This window comes from Pantherophis guttatus, chromosome 7 (genome assembly GCF_059756535.1).
Source record: "Pantherophis guttatus breed Tessera chromosome 7, ASM5975653v1, whole genome shotgun sequence".
In the NCBI taxonomy this organism is placed as follows: domain Eukaryota; kingdom Metazoa; phylum Chordata; class Lepidosauria; order Squamata; family Colubridae; genus Pantherophis; species Pantherophis guttatus.
Genome location: NC_142069.1, coordinates 11884244 through 11905422, shown reverse-complemented (window position 1 = coordinate 11905422; position 21179 = coordinate 11884244). Strand labels below are relative to the sequence as shown.

The 21179-nt window shown below is 38.5% G+C and overlaps 1 protein-coding gene across 50 annotated transcripts in view; it reads left to right on the top strand.

Annotated features, from left to right (window-relative positions):
* Positions 1-21179, top strand: part of PLEKHA5 (pleckstrin homology domain containing A5) — a 217263-nt gene that overhangs the window by 166215 nt on the left and 29869 nt on the right. For 10 of the 50 annotated variants that reach the window (XM_087873023.1, XM_087873021.1, XM_087873016.1 and 7 more), the window contains 7 exons: positions 350-436; positions 3537-3656; positions 4447-4500; positions 8971-9051; positions 16727-16789; positions 18747-18827; positions 18964-19113. In XM_087873023.1, coding sequence (XP_087729149.1) covers positions 350-436; positions 3537-3656; positions 4447-4500; positions 8971-9051; positions 16727-16789; positions 18747-18827; positions 18964-19113 — 636 coding nt within the window. The remainder of the gene's footprint in view (positions 1-349; positions 437-3536; positions 3657-4446; positions 4501-8970; positions 9052-16726; positions 16790-18746; positions 18828-18963; positions 19114-21179) is intronic. The other 40 variants (XM_087873028.1, XM_087873026.1, XM_087873017.1 and 37 more) reach the window with 8 other exon arrangements.

The window sequence follows — 21179 nt, the reverse complement described above, 5'->3', positions numbered from 1 at the left end:
GACAGCACCCGGAGGAGCCCCTCTCTATGAGAGCGTACCGGCCGGTGGGAGGCTACTGGTGGCAGCAGGCAGTCCCGTATAAATAAGGTTTTTAGCGTCAGAAGGATGCTGTCCTTCTCGTTATTTGCAAAGTTTGAGATGAAAGTGCAACATTTCAGGATATTTGTACTGACAAATTATTAACCACTTCACTTTGGACACTTTTCATAAAATCCTAAATTGACTCGGAAAAGCATGTTGAAAATATTAAATTTAACCTTTGGTTCTAAAAGCCCTGAATTACAATGCCCATGGTTTGTTTGGTGTTTCTTTCTTCCCGCCTCCCCACCCCCCACCCCGCCCCCCATAGCAGCATGGCTTTGTGCCTGACAGAAGGTCGATTCCAGCTGGCTTGAGTGTGCAGCCTATTACTCCCCAGAGCTTGCAAGGCAAAACTGTGAGTGGCATTTTTATATTTAGCCCATCATTTTTTATTTAAGAGCAACCTATAAAACACAGCATACAGTCTGGCAACTCTTCTAGTTACGGGGTCCACATTAAATGCAATTTCCTGTCCTGATTCTTTCGGCAAATAAAGGGCCTCCTTTCCCAGAGGTCAATTCTGTCGGCGCACCTTAAATTTTGCAAGGGTGATCTGTTCTTACTTTGTTTCAACGGTTGTTTGAACTGCATATTTCCTGTTAGGGAAAGATGTAGACACTTCCAGGACAACACTTTTAAAGATTTTATTTTTTGTCCGTTTCACTTACCATTAAATGATAAAAGAGGAAATGCCAGTTACTGAAGGTTTTTCATTATTTCATGATGGGAGTCACAATTAGGTAGAAAAATTGCTGTTCTAGGCAGTTGGTTATATATTGTGCTGTCTTATGACAAAGTTATTTACCCTGTAATTGCAATTTTATTCACATCATTGGAAGTACTTGACAGTTATGTGTCAAAGCCTTAGTTCACAGATGATAGATTTCTGCAGACTTTCCCAAAGTTCATTTAATTCAACTGTGACTACGTTTATATATTTTTTTCTTTTTGAGTATGTTTCTGTGTATTTTGAGATAACTTTTCCTCAAATGATGGGTTACATACACAGATGTAAGCATGTAGTTAGAATACGCAAGGACTTTGACTCAAAATACTCAAGGAAATAATAGTTTATTCATATAAAACATAGTACAGTACTGAAGATAAGAGAGCTCCCTCTGCTGGGCATTGTTAAATACAATCAAAGTTGCTAATATTGCGTGCTATGAATACACTTTTAAGTTTAACACCATGCAGTGTGGATATTCAAATCTAAAACTATTAAAAAAAAATTGAGGGCCTAATTCCAAGGCTTCTGAGCGGCCCCATTCTTGTATACCAGATGCATCTACAAAGAATGGGGTATTCGCATCAGATATGAGAACAAGTCCTTAGCTCGGGAAAATTGAACACGGCACATTGTAGAAAGGTTACAGTTTGCTATATAGAAAAGATAAGTGCTTGGTGACGATAAAGTTATTTGGGAGTTGTTGATACATGAATCAGTCTGATGAGATTAATTTGTAGAAATACTAATATGACGCTATAAAACCTTAGTAAGACCACAGCTAGAATACTGCATCCAGTTTTGGTCACCACACTATTAAAAAGATGTTGAGACTCTAGAAAAAGTGCAGAGAAGAGCAACCAAGATGATTAGGGGACTGGAGGCTAAAACATATGAAGAACGGTTGCAGGAACTGGGCATGGCTAGCTTAGTGAAGAGAAGGACCAGAGGAGACATGATAGCAGTGTTTCAATATTTGAGGGGCTGCCACACAGAGAGGAAGGGGTCAAGCTATTTTCCAAGGTACCCAAAGGCCAGACAAGGAATAATGGATGGAAACTGATCAAGGAGAAATTCAACCTAGAAATAAGGAGGAATTTTCTGACAGTGAGAACAATCAACCAATGGAACAGTTTGCCTTCAGAACTCGTAGGAGCTTCACTACTGGAAGCTTTCAAGAAGAGACTGGACTGTCATCTATCGGAAATGGTGTAGGGTCTCCTGCTTGGGTGGGTGGATTGGACTAGATGACCTACGAGATCCCTTCCAACTCTGTTATTCTGTTAAAATGGCGGGGATTTACATCAATCTCAGCAGTACTTCAGGAGCATAAAGGAGGCAGTTTTGGAAATGGAAGATTAACACAATCAAAAAGACAAATAATGAGAAAATTGTAAATAGCTGAAATCAGGATCCACGATAGAATGTCATACGTAAGAAATGTTATTAACCCGATTATGACTTTTTGTATTTGGGCAAAAGACACATAACAGCAAATTGAGTGAAGGAGAATAGTCTGTCTTAAAATACTCAAGGTTAGGATTCTTCTTGGCACTAGAAGCTTGTGGAAAAGTAGAGCAGTTTTCTCTTTCTCCAGACATAAGATTTTGTTTAAAACTGCTGCATGTCGAATCAAAATAACTTATTTTGAAGCATTGGCTGTATTCGTAGTTTAATAATAAGGTAGCTGTTTGATTCAAAAAAGCCTACACACCAGCTGTCTATCTGTGGATGCAAGTTTATGAATCAGTGACACGCTGATTGCTTTCAAGGTGTTTTTGCTTTCTATCTCAATTTATCCTTGATCCTCAAACTTCAAGCCGTGCTTTTGTGCCTTCAGTTCTAACTTAAATGTGCTGAGGAATAGTCTGGGGAAATATGGAAAGATCTGTATTAAAAGAAAGTAGAAAGCGAATTGTAGTTTGAGTCTGCCATCTTCAAATGTGTATGCCCTTTTTTGTAAAAAGTATGGGTTATTTCATTCTTATTCTTTTTCCACCCTTAGAATCAGTTAACAGTTTCCATAGCTTTCCATACTTTTCTGAGAAAGTATTCAAGACGTTTGGATACACACAGCCTCTCTGGCTCTTCCCAGCTTTGGGGGATGGGAAGCAAACCAAGTTTGAATATGATATGCACAAAAATAAAACTAGCTGCAGTGACACCCGTTGTCATCCTTCTATTTGGAGGAATTTACTCCAAACTGGTTCCCCCTGGTTGAGACAGATTTTTTTGGAAAGCACCATCAGTTCCCTTGCTCCAAAGCAGGGGTCAGCAATCTGAGGCTCTGGAGCTACATGTGGCTCTTTCACCCCTCTGCTGCGGCTCCCTGTCACTCAAAATATGCGTCACAATGTGCGACACCCGCCAGCACGCAATTTATTGAGCTTTTCAACTCCTGGTAGGCCATCCCTGGATAAATCCAAGAAAAGTTTCAGAAGAAAACAGAACGTTTAATTCAACTACATATGCTAGTTTTGTGGCTGCTCAAGAAATAGTCAGGCATGGGAAGAGTTTTGTGGCTCCCGGTGTTTTCTTTTCTGTGGGAAATGGGTCCAAATGGCTCTTTGAGTGTTTAAGGTTGCAGACCATGCTCCAAAGGGACTAACATAACTTGGTTATACTATACTAGCTAGCATTGTTGAATGCAAGTGTAAAACCGAAGTTTTGTCTGGGACAAGAATGAACTAATTTTCCACTGTTGGCTTCTTACCCAATGTTCCTTTAGCCAGAGGAGCTCACTCTGCTGCTCATAAAGCTGAGAAGGCAGCAGGCCGAACTGAGTAGTATCCGGGAACACACATTAGCACAACTCATGCAGCTAAAACTTGAGGCCAGCAGTCCAAAGGTCAGCTATGAAGTGATGTTTCTCATGTGCCATTTCCCCCTCATTCCAACTCTGTAGCCTTGGGCCGCCATTTCCTAATGTGGAATCTGCTTTCCTGGTTGTCTCTGGTGTTCTGCTATTAACCCTTTGAGTTCTGGTGTGAGATACATTGATCTCCAAACGAAGAGAGTAATTACAAAGCCATTTTGCTTTCATGAATTCTAAATTATGCAAATTACTAGATGACATCCAATTCTGAAACCAGAACAGGTTAGAAAAGGCCATAAATACAATCTGGCACAAGTGTTTTCATTCTCTTTTCTGCGACAACTTACAAATTGGTATTTTTTTTAGCTGCAGGAAATGCATCCACGTGTATCAAAGGGTTTATAGTTTGAATAGATTTAACATGATGTGTTATTTTTTTTTTGTTCTTCATATTGTTTTAATATTGAAAGCTAATTTTTGTAGCTAATATGACTTATTGAGAGCAATTGCAATGTAACTTAATCTCACTAATTAAATTAACTCATTAAAATTAATTTAAAAGCCAGTATGGTTTTTTTTTTTTAATTTTAGCTTCTGTATGTCAATGAAATATTACTTAATCCATCTAAAGGCCAATGTCAGTTTTACAGTTCTCAGTTTTCGCTGAGTTTTATGTATGGCATCAGCAGGCATAATCTTAAAATCGTTAAAAGTTAAGATGTGTGGTGTCCTTTTCTTTCCTGAATGACTTTTTCACCTCTTCGTATCTGTCCTTTTCTTTCTTTCTTTCTTTCTTTCTTCCTCTCTGAATGCTGGTTGCTAGAATGAGATTCTTTCTCATCATCTCCAAAGGAATGCCATTTATTTGGACCATCAGGTGGGACTTATAGCTTCTTTTTTGTATGTTTATATTTAACAATATGTTGATTCTTTTTTGTCACGGAACTTGACAAAGTCGCTGAAATCCTGCTACCATTTTAAAATAGTGGGGAAAAGTTTCTGCAGCGGTTAAGTGGTGCAATTTTAATTGGCAAGTCACCTCTCTTGCTCCTATTGATCTAACTGCTAGATTCCAAAAAATGTACCGTATCATTTGGGATGCACTATTTGAATTACAACAGGTAATCCTCAATTTACAACCATTTATTTAGTGACTGTTACAATTCAGTTCAGTTCAGTGACCATTCAGCGCAGTTACAACAGCGCTGAAAAAAGTGACTTACAACCCGTTCTCACACTTAACAAGTGTCACAGCGTCCCAGTGATCACATGTTCAAAATTCTAGTACAGGTAACAGGTAACCATGAATTCATTTAATGATTGCAGTATCCCAGAGTCTTGTGATCGCCATTTGCAACTTTCCCAATCGGCTTCCAACAACCAAAGCCCGGTTTACTTAATGATCATGTGATTTTAATAACATCTACAATGATTCACTTAACAACCATAACAAAAAAAAATTGTAAAATTGGGGGTGATGCACTTAAAAACTGCCTTGCCTAGCAGTGGAAATTCTGGTCCCAGTTAAGATCTTGGGGACTACCTGTAATTTGTGTGGTCCTTATCTAGAATGCTAATGGCGAAATGAAGACATTTTAGGGATAATTATTTCTATTTCTTCCACTGACTATCTGTTTTCTGAATTAAATATTATTATTAAACTTGGAACACAAGTCTGTGCCATTATATTTATATTTTGCAGATGTTTCCCCTTACTTAGAACAGACTTCACCAAATGCATCTGGCAAAAATGAAAATCTTGCCATTATCTTTTTGTGACTATTGTTGTCTCTTTTACTAAAGAAATTGGGAACTCTTTCCAGATTTCTACTTTTCCTTTATCATCATCTGTCTTTGCAATTATAAAGCTAAATTTCTGATTGGAATGCTGTTGAGCCAACATTAGCCCACAATGAGATACTCCGTCTACCTGAGGCCAGTCAACATTTTTATTAATTGGACCCAATATAAAATCTCTTCGTTTTATAAACTTTTTACTCAAAACGTAAAGGTTGATCTTCATTTCACCATGTATACTGCTGTGATTTGCAGTCAGAGTGTTCATACTGTTTCCATTAGAACCATTTGAAACATGAAACTCAATTAATTTCATATCTTAAGAATTTTGGAGACGTCTCAAGCAAGAAAATTCTCAGGATTTTTGATTCAGCCTGGCCAGAAATAAAAGTTATACATTCAGAACCATTCGGATTGAAACACTTTTACAAACTTTTAATCTGCAGGAGAAAATGGCAAGCATTTTCAAGAATACTAATAACAGATTAGCATTCCCTAAGTAGTGTTATTAATATCACACGCTCCTTGAAGAGGCTGCATTTTCATATTATTGTACAATATATTGCACACTATATTTTTTGAAGCAAATATATTTTTAATAGGGTACAACAGTTAAATCTGTTTTGTGAAATGAAATTTAGGGAAGCCCTGCTTCATTTAAAACAGGTTTTATGGTGGCTTACGTGTAATGCTAACACAGGATTTTCAGTTGTCTGCAAAAAATTTTGACAGACTGGGTTTGCCTGCTTATCATATCAATGCTGAAAACTTGAATTGGATTTCAGTGCATGCAATTTATGTGTATTAATTTAAGTCATGTTGCTGGGTTTGTGCTCATCTTTGGGCAGCTTAAAATATTCAAACTAGATGCAGTAGGCTTGTATTGACATTCGTTTCAGACATTAGTTGTAGAGCTGACGCTAACCTGAGTCGTTTTAGGAATAACTCTGAATAACCCTTGAAAGACATCAGTTTTCATTCTTCCCTCGTATCTGCTTATGAGCAATACATTAGTGATCAGGTCACTCAGAAACTCTGAAATAGCCTAGTTTTAGCATACTGGAATTGCAATTAAGTCAATATCTCCAGAGACTCCCTAACTGCATGGAAACTATATCCTGCAGAGTTTTTTATATGTATTGCTGTAGTTTCACACAAGCTTTTGCCCTGTTGGGTCCTTGGTGCTCACCGAGCTTGGTGGTTTTCTTGGAGACATTTCATTGCTTCTAGCACTGACGATGTCACCTAATTTAGTAATGAAACCTCTGCAAGAAATTGTCTATGGAAATTCTCAGTCATCCAGGTCATAGTTGTCCCAAAGGTGCTTTATTTCAAGAGGCAACTGGACTTTCGTGTTTGGCTTTGAAGCTTCTTGAGAACCGAAGCGTCTTCAAAGGAAAACAAGGAAGTCCAGTCACCTCTTGAAAAAGCACCGTTGGGTCTGTAAGAAAAGCACCCAGTTTAGAGTGCACCAAGGACAGTTCAACCCTGAGCTACAGATATTTTCTTCTATGGATATTGGCTCTGCTATTACCGTGAATACGGAATTGAACAACTTGCTGTGGGGACAGTTCAACAAATACAAAAGTTAAATTAATTTTGACGGACCCGTGGCCAATAATAAAAATAAAATAAAGTCAATTCAGAAAGAGTTACAATAATTTTGACAAAAACATGATCACTAATAATAAAAGTACCTGAATTAAACAATTGATACAGGGTTGAAGTGCCGCGCGAGAATTGTCTTGCAGCGAGTTGGCCGTGGCAAATTGTCCTAAATCTCCTGAGCAGACACTTCATACTTCCTGTCTGAAGTGTGTTCATCACAGGCCTATTTTTGAATAAAAACGACGCTAGTTTTGACAGCTGAGAGCTGGTGTTACATTAATTCAAACATTCCCAGTAAATCTTTATTAAGCAAATGGATTGAAATTGGAATTGCTAAATCAACAATAGAAACATAACTGATCTCTGAGATTAAAAAAAAATATCCATGTTTTTTTGTCCCTGTTTACCTTATTTATTTGTTATACACAGTAGAAGCTTTGCAACTGACAGAATGAATCTCTGAAAGGCAATCTGTCTTCCCTTGTATTAACAGCAGCCACAAAATCATTGGCATAAATAAAATATTGGTACCTAAGGAAACGTGCAACATTATTTGTGTTTAGGAAAGATATAAAATTGACTCTAGTAAATTTTGGTGTGGAAAAGTTGTATTAAATAACAGCCCCGTTTTTATGAGGTTAGAGTGGGAAAAAATTCTGCAATTTAAAAAAAAAAAAACAGCTCTTGGTTAAGCGAGCTGCCTTCCTCACATACACATAGAAAATGTACCATAGTTTGGCACTGATCCCTTACACAACTGTTGTAATTCTATTAACAGTTCCCATCTCTCATTTCAGTGTGTAACTTCTGCCATTTATTTCCTGGTTTTCATATTGCAATGCCAAGTTGTTTTCATCTCTTTTCTAAGTAAATAGATCAGTGGAATCTGTACAAAGGGACACATACAATCTAAAATTCTATATGTATATTGGTGCATTTTCTTGAATGGTATTAAATGGATACACCATGTTTTAGTTGAACCAAATCCTTAAAAGCTCTATGTCAAGAGCACTTATCCTCCTTTTTTTTTTCCAATGGAACTAGAAAGTCCAATAAATGAATTGAAAGTATTCAGAATTTTCTGTTCAGTCTTACGACTTCCAAAACTTTATTACGGATCAACGCGGTAATAAGCAAACATGGCTTACAAAGCAGCTAATATAAATAGTATGAAATAGTCATCAGTTATCATACCAGAAACACAGAGGTAGAAGCTATGTAAATACATTAACTATTTTCAGAAAAACTATTCGTATTTATAATGTTATATTGAAGGTCAGGAAATGTATATGAAAATTAAATTGGCATTCGTTTTTTTAAAAAGCTTACAGTTTACACTGTAGAATAGGAATATAACCCCAATTCTTGCTTGCCATATTTCATACATAGCTCTAGAGCTGGTCCTACTAAGGGTTGGGAGGAGAAAGAGCTACTTCAACAGAGAAAAAAATGGGTGAAGTCATTCAATCTCCAAGTTGGTACATCATTGCTACCTTAAATTATAAAAGATTTGCTCCAAAAACCTCTATTTTGCCCAGAATGAGTCTTTATTTTGCACAGCATTTTTATCCTACATGCTACTACATGTCTTAATCTTGGTAAACTGAGTATATGTAAACGGGAGTAATGAAAATAGCACCTTATTCATCTCAATTAATTATGTTCTGTCTCGGGAAGCTTTCTAGAATCTTATTAATGATATTTATTGCTTAATTAATACGGAATGTACACCAATCTAGTTTCAATCCATAGATATTTTTTTTTCCAGTTTAGTTTAAACAAGCTCTTTGGAATGTACAAGTTTACTAATCGTGAGAGGAATTATAAACTGCTGCACTAATGGAAAACAATTAAAGTAGAGGCTATATTTACAGTGTCGTCTTTCAAATCTAGCCGTGCTGTAAACTGATGTTTGCTGTATGCTCCTCCTGATTTGAAATAGATGAAAGAGAATGAACCTTTAATCATCTTGGTTCACACTATGATTGAGAACTCGGCGCTAAGACCACAACTATACCATCAAGTAAGGTCTTGGATAGTGAATGAAATTGCTTTTTCTCATTGCAAAACTTTTCCTCAGTGACAGTTTTTGGTTGTTCCCCTCCAGTTTATCCATAACATTGGTGTTCCTCCCCTGTTTTTGTTTTTGGAAAACCACAAATCATCCATGCTTCCTACAATGTTGCAGTATCACTAGCATGGCTTTGCTGAACGTACTTGTCCTTGAGTATTGAGTGTCCTCTCCCCCACCCTCCACCCCTTTGGATAACCTTTTTCCCCCTTTTCCAGAATATTTAACAAATGACTGCTTTTTGTAGGTGAATCCCGTATATTCTGCTTCCGACATTTGTCCTAGCATGGATCTATGCAATCTCCTTTTTTCTTTCTTTCTTTTTTGCCTTTGAAGGAATTAATCTTGGTTTAATGCAAAAGCATGCCAGCCGTGTTGTCATTTTCTGGCAGCTTTTTGTTCGAGGGGAAAAAAATTTTTTACTAAATGTTGTAGGTTCCTGGACAATTGCGTGCATTCCTTCTCTTGCTCGTTTTCTTGTCGCTCTTGGGAGTTAAAAAGGATCAAAATCATTTTGATCTGGGGAATATAGCTCCTTAAGAGCACTATGTTCAGAAAGTCACAGCAAACAAAGTCAGTCTTTGAGTCATGATTATCAAGAGAGGAAATATGCTGAATGGAAATATAACATCAACATATTTGTTAGAAAATCATTGGAATGATCATTTAAACTTGAGCATCCTATATTTCACAGAATGCCAAATAAATTGATTGGTAGTAGAGATATGGTGTTTCCTTTTTACACATAAAGTCTTTTTTTTTTCTTTAAATTTATGATCTCAGGGGTTCCCAAGTTCCAAACTCAAATTGACTCATAATCTGAGCTTGGACCAACATGGAAGATCATTGATGCCTGTGGATGGAGAGCATTTAATTTTCTTTAGTAGCTGAATAACAACAGAGAACTTGGACAGATTCAATTCTTGACCCTGTAGGTGTGGTAGATAAACCTGGCTCAACCAGATGTGTTTCCTAGGTCCTACAGTGAATGAACATCTTGGCTTCACTTTCTTAAACTTCTCTGAGACTGGGCAGGTTGTTAACGATTAACAGCCAAATGTGGAAAATAAAATTATTAGGAAGGTTTAATAGTTTAAAATGAAAAGAATACGAAGAAAGCACAGATTCCTCATTGTTACCGTGTTTCCCCGAAAATAAGACCCTGTCTTATATTTTTTTGAACCCCGAAATAAGCGCTTGGCCATATTTTTGGGGAGGTCTTATTATTTTGGGGCGCATGGAGCAAGATGGGGCTCCTCTTGCCATCTTACCTGATTTCCAGTTCTGCATTTAAATATACTGCTCAAAAAAATAAAGGGAACACAAAACTACTGTATGTACCGAACAAAGTATTTAATAAGGCTATTTCATTCATTCAGATCTCGGATGTCTTCTGCTTCTGTTCCCTTTTTTGAGCAGTGTATTTTCGGGGAGGGCTTATTTTCAGGGGGAGGCTTATTTTAACGCATGCACTCAAAAGCCCGATTGAGCTTATTATCAGAGGATGTCTTATTTTTGGGGAAACAGGGTATCTTTTTGTTTACTTAAATCCAGGTTCTGGTTTCACTTTTTTTCCAAGCTGGAAGTATTGATTTGTCCTTCACTAAATCATTTTGTAGCTGATTGCCTTACGTGAGGTTTTGAAGAAGGAGCTGCCCATGGGGATCTTTAGCAAACTGAATTGAATGTACAGCTGGGAAAAGTTGCTTTCAAGGTTTAATCTGCTATGCTTGGCATGATCCCTCTCGTGCCCCCTTCCTGCCAAGCTTGAAGGGATGGGTCACAGCTGTCTGGAGTTGAACTTGACCTCCTGGTGGTTATATGAATACATCCATGCAGTTTTCTTGGCCTCTAGACAGCCATTCCCTTCTTGGAGGATCTGTGTGAGAGGGTTTGTTCCCCATCTTCCCAACGTAGTTTATGGTTCTAGAATTTCTTGATGGATTCTGATCCAAGTACCAATGACGTCCTATCTTGCTTAGCTTTTTGAGATCAGCTAAGGTCAGCTAAGTGCCATTTGTTGGTGTCAGTTACAGTAGGCAAACTAGAAATCACGGGAAGGCTATTTTACATTGAGAGTGGCTATAATATCATAGTCTTGCAGGTTTGATTGTGTTTCTACTTCATTGTGTTTCTCCTTCTTCTAGTTCATTGAATTAGGGAGGTGTCTGTCTGGGCTTTTTCCAAACAGTATCTATCTGTTGTGAACTTAAAGTATGTTTTACACCCTGACAACAGAGATGGCTTAACTCTGTCAAGCTCATCTTCCTTACTCTGGCTTTCAACATACCATCTTTATCGATTGCAAATATTTAATTCAGAACAATCCAGATGGTGACTGGGGAAAATATATTTGCAGCTTTTATCAATTAGCTTTCACTGAATGATTTCCTTTAAGATCAGAAATGTTCCCATAGTTTCAAGGAGCTAAAAATACTTCAATTCTCTGCAAGGATGTATAAAAAGAGGGAGCAAACTGATCTTTGAAATGAGCAAGGTATTTATGCCGGAAAAGTTAGCACCCAAAATTCATTTTCTGAGCAATTCCTTTGCATGACTCCTTCCTAGTTTTTACTCCTAAATGCAACTCCTATACTTGAGAAGCAACTATTCTCTGCAAAGGCTTCTGCAGCTAGCCAAGATGATATCAAGATGGCGAAATGAGCCTCGTGTCATGATTTAAGCGCTGCTCTTTTATACGTGCCTCGTGATATGCAAGGATATAAGGAGAAGAGTTTCCATGATGATGTCGGAACACACATTTGATCATTGGCCTCTTCCCACCCACCTCCCCCACGGATGCCCACGGCTCTCTGTGGTTCTGAAGAGGTTGAGCCAAGTGGTTGAAACAGATTTTCAAATCTCTGCTTGTGATCTCATGAGGCTTCCTACTTTGAGTTGCATCTCATGCCTGTTGTTTGCCAACAATTTTATGATCAACTACAAAAGACGAATAACTTATTTTTAAATTTGGTGACAGGCAGAAGCTTACCATATGGTGGATGCGTATAATGTATGGAAGCCCCAGCGTGAGGGTGAGCTTGGCATTATTGGTGCCTTGCTTCCACAGCTGTTTCCAAATTGAGGAAATTGGTGGAAGCATAATAGCTGATTGGCCTCTGGGGATCTAGAACCCATAGAGCAGGGGTGTCAAACTCGCTGCATCACGTTACCGTCACATGACGTATCACGATGTTTTTTTCCCCTTCGCAGAGCTGGGGTGGGCGTGGCCTGCATGTGACGCGTCCGGCCCATGGGCCGCCAGTTTGATACCCCTGCAGAGGATATGCTTTCCAAGCAGTTGTTATGGGAAGTGCCTTGTTGTTTGTGAAGTCCAAAAGTTTGAAGAGGGAGTTCTTTTGTCAATCCATTTTTGTCTGTGTTGCCAAGAGTTATTTAGAAATATTCTATTTTATTTCATTTTACTAAGTTTCCAGGTGCAGAATGAGATAGGAAATTATAGATTTAGGGCATCATTTTGAAAGAAGACATTCTACTAACTACATTTTCCACATCTCTCAGTCCTCAGTAATATCAGAATCCTCAGCTCAAGGGCACTTTGGACCCATACAAAGGCCTATCTTGTTTAATTCTGCATTTTAAATATTAGCTTTGATATATAACATTTCCAGAATAGCTATCATGATAAATTCATCTTTTTAAAATAGTACTTAGAAAACATATGATATATTGATGTTACAACTATCAGAAGTAATAGTTATGCATCTCATGTGTTCATTGCGGCATTTTGACTGCATTTGAAATGGTTCTTTCCCCCTCATTACTCTCTCATAGTTGCCAAAGTTTTCTAGTGCCCTTAGGCTTCATGCTGAGTTCTAAGCAACATTTTTAAATTATGCATGTACAAAAAAAAAATCAAGTTGTGAGGTGTCATGAATATAATTGCCATGTTTCTTATGGAATACCTGAAGGACGCAGGTATTTTCTGAGGAGAAGCTGGTAGAACTGTATTGGTGAAAAAGGTTTTGATCTCTGCAATTGGAACCATCCCAAAACAGTTCTTCAACTAGATGGGCCAATGGTCTGTTTTGGCATTAAGCCCTTGCCAGTAAAATAGCGGCCCCCAACCTTTTGGGAACCCCAAGGACCGGTTCCATGGAGATCGGTTTTTCCATGGACCAGAGTGGGCGTGGTTTCTCATGCTGCCTGTATCCCACGGATGGGGCTTCTCTTGTTTGCCGACCCGGTTTCTGACATGCCTCAGCCAAGTGCCGGTCCACCAACTGGGGCTTGGGGGACCCTTGCCCTAAAAGGTGGGAAAACACTATCACCTGTTTGGAAGATAATGGACAGTCTGGTATGCAGTACTGTTGTTTGGGCACTAGATAGTACTGTCTCTTGAGTCTTTATGGGGGTTTTATTATATGATCGAACATGGACATAACATCAAGCCTTAAAACATCTAGGCACTTTTTAAATAAGAAGTTGGAAATGGGGCCTTGATCTTTTCCTTAGATTTCCGAATGAGTTATCTTCAATGAACTCTATTTTGCCCATCATTTATATCGGGGTGTCAAACTCACGTCACGTGACGTATCACAACTTTTTTTCTCCTTCACTAAACCAGGCGTGGGTGTGGCCGGCACGTGACACATCTGCAGGCTGCGAGTTTGACACCCCTGATTTAAATGCTGTTGCTGCTGCCTCTTCTTTTTGAGTTTCAAATATCCCTCCCTTAGTTGACTAAAAAGTCAACTAATAGGTTAGTTAATAGAGTGAATTTGCTGTTTTCCACTTGGAAAGTTATTTCCATCTTAAGCTGACCTTATTTTGGGGGTACGTAGATGTTTGCAATATTTTTCAACATGTGAGAGAAATCAGAAGATATGGTGGACAAGCTGTTATTCCATGAAATATTATTTTACCATTGGCAGTTTTCAAAATGAAGAACTCTGAGAGCATTATTCCTTAGAACATAATTTTCAAGCTACTGGAAAAGACTGAGGATACTGTTATTTCTTTTTTGTTTTCTGTAGATTAAATACTCCAGAGCCAATAGAAATTCCCTTTGATTTTAAGTCTGTAACTGAATTTAAAGTATAATTGTTATCTGTGCTTCAATTCAAGGTAGTATCAACTGTGTAGCTTAAAGTTAGCTTAAACTAACTGAAAATGATGGTTTGTTTGAAAGCAAACAGTATGTGAACTTCAGTATCATTGAAGTGTGGCATATTATTTACATTATGGACAAATGCTACATAAGAATAATTATTCCTTCTGAAATTGCATTTCTGAAAATGTGAGATTGGTAGAATGTGCTGTTGATAATTGACATTATTTTAAGAAACACAGAGTGTTAATTAGATAGATTATATCATTCCAAGAAGTTTAGGCAATTATCAGTGTATTTGCTTCAGTTTTAGGATATAAAAAAATAGGTAATTTAGATTCAGAATCGTTTATAACTTCATTAAAAATTACAGCTGGAGACATATATTTCATCCTATAATTTCTGCAGATTGATTCATATCTTTCTCCTTTGAGAGCTTGGCCAGATTTACATCAACCATATTTGAGCATATCTGTTTTATCATTTATATATATATATATATATTTCCATTCTTCAATTCTTTCTCCTATCAAGGTGAATTGTGTAGAACATATTCAAGTGGGTTTGTAAAACAAGGTACTAAACTTCATACCAAATTAAAATATCTAATCTTTCTGAATTTAAAGGTGCTGTGGCTTTTTCATCTTCCAGTGCTCATTTCATTAAATGTTCATTTCAAAGCAAAGTTATTTATATGGCTTTAATACACAGTGCATTCCCTCAGATTGTCACCAAGCGCATTTGCATGAGGATAGATGCCTTGAAATGAAACACTTTTTTAAAAAAACAAAAAAAACCTTCGGGCGGATCTGTTCTGTGATTGAAATATTTGAATTGCTAAATCCTTGCCTCATCTTTGTCTTTCAGTTTTATTGTTTTAAACACAGTGAGATTAGGCTTCTAATCTAATTGCATACACAAAAATACTGTGCGTGAATGTGAAAGTAAGGAGGGTAATTGATATTTTGAGAACTAATAACTTAAACAACGTTGTGAAGGATTCAGAACTTTTGTAAAGTGTTTATTGGGATGGCCTCAGTACAGATGTAACAATTAGGCATATGTGTTTGAGGCATTTTTTCTTTCCCTTCTTCCACTCTCCTGACCATAAAGTTGTGTCTCCATTCATCACTTTGGCTTCAAACTCACTTGTCCTTTTATCTCAGACTTGCAAATTTATTTTAAAGCATTTGTTTAAAACTCTTGACGGTCCTTTTAATTATAAAATTAATTTTAATTATAAAATTAATTTACTGCTGATTCAGACCTAGCACAAGATCATGGTTAAAGAGTGGAAAGGAATGGGGAAGTGTTCACAATCACATGAGGGCATTATATCTGTATTGGGCCTCTGTCCATTTATTAATGCAAAAGTTGTGGATTTGCTCACAAGGTTTTTGCCGCAACCATTATCCAGAATTTTTTTTTTAAAGAATCTTGCTAATCAGCAGTCTTAAAATGTAGATGTGAGAATGAATATATGGCATAGACCAGGGGTGTCAAACTCATGGTGTCACAGCGGCGTCACATGATGTATCACGATTTTTTTTCCCCTTTGCTAAACCGGGCGTTGGCGTGGCCAGCGTGGGACGCATCCGGCCACGAGTTTGACACCCCTGGCATAGACAATTTCCTTCACACTACAGTGGATTGCACTAGCTGCCATTCCATTTAGAAGTTTATATCTCTTGAGGAAGGAGGTATCAGAACGACGGTTTATTGTAGAACTAAGCTGGGAAATCTCATGTAACCAACATTCCTGCTGTTTTTAGAAATTCCCAGTCTGTATCTATTTATCTAGAATGGGCTATTTTGCCCCTATGTAGCAGTGAACTCTTCTCTAAATGCTTATCTTCTCAATAATTCCTACGTTCCTCCAGTGTTTTACATTTCGAACTACTGGTGCATCTCCCCTCACAAGACAGCAAAATCTTTTTATACACATTGTTGTGTGAGAAGCATTTTTTAAAAGAAAACTTGACAAAATACACCCAGAGTAGTAGGCCCTATCTACAGGCAGTTGTCTTTCTGTTTTTCATTGTTGTAAAACGTAACTGAGAATAATCTCTTCTATACATCTCAAGTAAGAGTTTTACAGAGCTTTCCTGAAAGGTAAAATAAAGGCAGGATGGAGCTTCATATTCTGAATTCTCATATGCAGATTTACTCTCTGCTATTAGAATGTCAGATCCTTGGTTTCACTGATTTATGTACTCCTAATTTGCTTCATGGGGGGTTCTTATTTATTTGAGTGGCTAACAAAACTAAATTTAGATTATTTTATGATAATTATCTGAAGCTCACAGATAACATGCCATTCCGTTTTCATCTTTGGGGAAGCTTTCCAGCAAGAGTAAAACAGTTCTCCATTCTGACAGTCTAAATTTGGCATCCATTATGAATGAATTTACATAGTGTATGTTGATTAAGGCATATTAAGTGCTTAACATTTTGATCTAAAAGTAATGTATGCTTAATTAAACGTTCGCTTCGGAATGCATGGTTTGGCTTGATTTTAGTGAAGTGGTTTGATGGCAGTGTTTTTCCTTGTTATAGCTGACGCAAGATGAAAGTAGGTCTACTCTGTACAAATACAGATCAGAAGAACTGGATATTGATGTAAGTACTTTTAGCTCTCTGATTATTGATTTTTTTTTAAATTAAACTGCTGTCTTTGCAAGTGAACAATCTAATAACTCTTTCTATCTTTGTGCAGAAGAGTTGAGTTATACCTTGAGATAAATTTGAACCAATAGGAAATATGTACAATATCTTCTGCAGGTACCTAAGATAGATCACATAGGTCATTGGCCAATGGGGTGCTTAGATCTAGCCCGTGGGGCTGCCCTGGAAACAGCAAAGGACCAGCCCGTGGTGCCTCTGCCAATGAAAACTGAGCTCGAGAGGGCCGTGTGCGGCCCTCACAAGCTCCGTTTTTGGCTGCAATGGCCTCCTGCAGCTGTCTGCTAGTGAAAACAAAGCCCGGGAGGGCCACACACGGCCCTCATAAGCTCCATTTTTGCTGGCAGAGGGCTGCAGGAGGCCGTTGCAGCCATAAACGGAGCCCAGGAGGGCCGCATGCCAGAGGTGGGTTTCAGCAGGTTCTGACCAGTTCTGGAGAACCGGTAGCGGAAATTTTGAGTAGTTCGGAGAACCGGTAGTAAAAATTCTGAGTGGCCCTGCCCCCATCTATTCTCTGCCTCTCAAGTCCCAGCTGATCAGGAGGAAATGGGGATTTTGCAGTAACATTCCCCTGGATTGGGGACGAAATGGAGATTTTACAGTATCCTTCCCCTGCTACACCCACCAAGCCATGCCCACAGAATTTTTTGAAACCCATCACTGCCACATGCTGCCCTCACGAGCTCCGTTTTTGCTGGCAGAGTGCTATCAAAACAAACTACTAGCAAAAGTGGCATTTGATCACAGGAGTAACGTTGAGCTGACCACACCCATTCTGGCCATGCCCGAGGTTAAACACAACCCCAATGTGGTCCTCAATGAAATCAAGTTTGACACCCCTGGCATAGGTCATAGCACCAAGATGAGTCAGTTTATATCGGGAAGTACAGGTAGCCCTCGACTTACAACCATTTGTTTAGTGACCAAAGCTACACTATGTGACTTATGACCAGTTTTCACACTTAACGACAGTTGCAGCAGCCCCATGATCACATGATCAAAATTCGGAAGCTTGGCAACTGACATGTATTTATGACGGTTGCAGTGTCCCGGGGTCATGTGATCACCTTTTCTGACCTTCTGACAAGCAACATCTATTGGGGGGAAGCCAGATTCACCTAAGAACTGAGTTGCTAACTTATCAAGTACAGTGATTGTGGCAAGAAAGGTCATAAAATAGGGCAAAATTCACTTAACAAAGGTCTCACTTTACAACCGAAATTTTGGGTTTCAAATGTGGTTGTAAGTGACCAGAGATGTGTGTGCAAATGTGGTAAATGTGAAAAATGGACATAAGTCAGATTTTTCAGTGGCGTTGTAACTTTGAATGGTCACTAAATTAAGTTTTGTAAGTTGAGGGCTACCTGTATTATATGCCTGAACTTGAAACTAAGCTCTATGTGCACATAACCAGCAGTGAAATGCAACCAGTTCAGGCGAACCAGTAGTAGGAAAAAAAGCTACCAGTTTGTCCGAACAGGTATCAGCTGTGCTGCATGATTGCTAAAATCTAAATCGCGTGGCACAGCTGTTTCCCCCCCTCGCTGTTGTACTTACCTTCCCAAGCCTCCTTTTTCTGCACGAAGTGTGCGTTTGGCATGCACAGCACATGCATGGGCAGCGAACTGGTGGCAAACTGGGAAGGATTTCACCACTGATAGAGACACACTCACACATATAGAGAGATCAGTAGTTCAAAGTACGGTACCTAAGAGAATTGATAAAGATGTTTGAACTTCTGTTTCCAGCCAAATGCATGATTTTGACTTGAAAAGTGAAGATCTGCTGTTGGACATTTTTTCCAGTCTTTGTACAGACATGTCTATGTATCAATAGTCAGTATTTCAAAGCAGCTAGTGGTTACGAATTATCCACAACTTTTCTTCTGCACTAGGCTAAGCTTAGCCGGTTATGTGAACAAGATAAAGTCGTGCAGGCCCTCGAAGAGAAGCTTCAGCAGCTGCACAAGGAAAAAGTAGGATAATTATATTTATTATTCCAGATTTATGTTATTTTGCACGCTTTATTATCAGAACATTGATAAGTGACGTAAAAAGAAAATCAGTCCAATGATGCAGAACATTAAAAAATTACTCTTTTCATTACCGCAGTACACGCTTGAGCAAGCTTTGCTATCGGCCAGCCAAGAGATACAAATGAATGCAGAAAATCCAGCTGCCATACAAAATGTCATCTTGCAGAGGGATGATTTACAGAATGGCCTGCTGAGCACTTGTCGAGAAGTATCTCGGGCTACGGCGGTAAGAAAATGCAATTCTTTTCCCTTAGTAAAACTCATTGCTGTGCTTAGCGATGTCTCTTATTGTAGCGTTGTCTACGTGTTTTTCTTATTACATGCTTGCAAATACCGATTCGTCTTTGATTTGCCAAATCTGTAGCAGGCTTAGAAAGTCTGGATGGAAGTTATTTTGCTACAGTGGAATAAATGAATGCCTTTATTTTAAAAAAAAAAACTTTAAAAAATAATAATAGTAAAATCTGCTCTGCCTGTTCTAGCAAAAGCTGGAATTCTTCATCAGACAAATTATCTTAAAATATCCTGAGGTCATCAAGCTGACATATCTATTCAAGCTGTCGTTTTCACAGCTATTTCATAGGAAATATATCACCACAAATCTTTCAGTTTCTTGTTTCTGTAGTCAAAATAAATCAGATCCCTAGCCTTTTCCTTTGCCATTTCCATCTGTACTCTTTCTGTGTTATTATCCCCAAACTGCTCTTTATCAAACTCCTATCTGCTGCTAGATTTCCTATTTTTAGATGCCTAGTCTTAGACACAGCTTACTAATCTACTTAGTTTTGATGACCAATTACAGGTAGTTGACTTACAACAGTTCATTTAATGACCCTTTGAAGTCACAATGGCACTGAAAAAAGTGACTTAAAAACCGTTTCTCACACTTAACAACCATTGCAATATCCCCAGGGTCATTCATTCACTTCTGCCATCAACAACCTCCCACCGGCCAATACGCTCCCATAGAGAGGGGCTCCTCAGGGTGCCGTTGGCCAAACAATGCCGATTGGCGACACCCAGGGGGAGAGCCTTCTCTGTGGGGGCACCAACCCTTTGGAATGAGCTGCCCCTAGAGCTTCATGTTAGCCCCGACCTGCGTACTTTTCGCCGTGCCCTAAAGACCTTCCTGTTTCAGCAAGCCGGACTGGCCTAATATGAATTTTAAGTGGGTGTATGTGTGTTTTAATTGAGGGCCAAATTGTATATATTTGTTTTAATTGGTTTTAAATTTTATAATTTCATGTGTTTTAATGTGGCTGTACAATGCCCTGAGTCCCCTGGGAGAAGGGCGGTATAGAAATCCAATAAACTTAAACTTCATTGGCAGCCTTCAGTCTCAAAAGACTATGGTATCGTGCTCTGGAAAGAAGTCCTAAAACAGCATCTGGTGTGACTAAAAAGGCCAATTCAAGAGTGGCAATCCCTTCCACACTGAGGGCGGATACATGCCGTCCCCTGCCCAGCCCCCAGATTTCACTGGTTCCAGGACTGCCTCTTTGCCTCAGCCTGCTGAACAAGTGTCTCTTCGAATTGGAGAAGACCATTTTGATCCCCAGGGTCATGTGATCAATATTCAGATGCTTGGCGTATTCATGATGGTTGCAGGTTCCCAGGGTCATGTGGTCAGCTTTTGAAACCTTCTGACGAGCAAAGTCAGTGGAGAAGCTAGATTCACTTAACAACCGTGTTACTAACTGCAGTTATTCACTTATCAACGGTAGCAAGAAAGGTCTTAAAAATGGGGCAAAGGTCAACACATTTCTCACTTAGCAACAGAAATTTTGGGCTCCGTGTGGTCGTAAGTCAAGGACTACCTGTAATTATAGGATCCAGCTATTTTTAAAACAGCTGCGTGGCACACAAATCTGTTCCACATAGTGGAATGCCTGGAGGGCACTGTGAAAAATCCAAATACCATTTTTCCAGAGTAATATGTGCTACGCAAGGATTTAGATCAGCATTTCTCAATCTTGACAGCTTGAAGATATGTGGATTTCAACTCCCAGAATTCCCCAGCCAGGTCTTGAAGTCCACACGTCTTCAGGTTTTTGAGGCAATATACTAAACACCGTAATATCCTTACTAATTGTAAATGTTGGTGTCCTTGCTCACCTATGTCAAACATTCATAAATTAAGAAATTAAAATTATTGATTTTTTTTCCTTACAAAGGATGGGGAGCAGGTACAGAATGTTTCAAACTACCCATATTTACTACCTCAACTCAACTCAAATAGAAGATATAGAATTACCTATAGATACTGAATCATTAAATTAGAAGAGACTACTT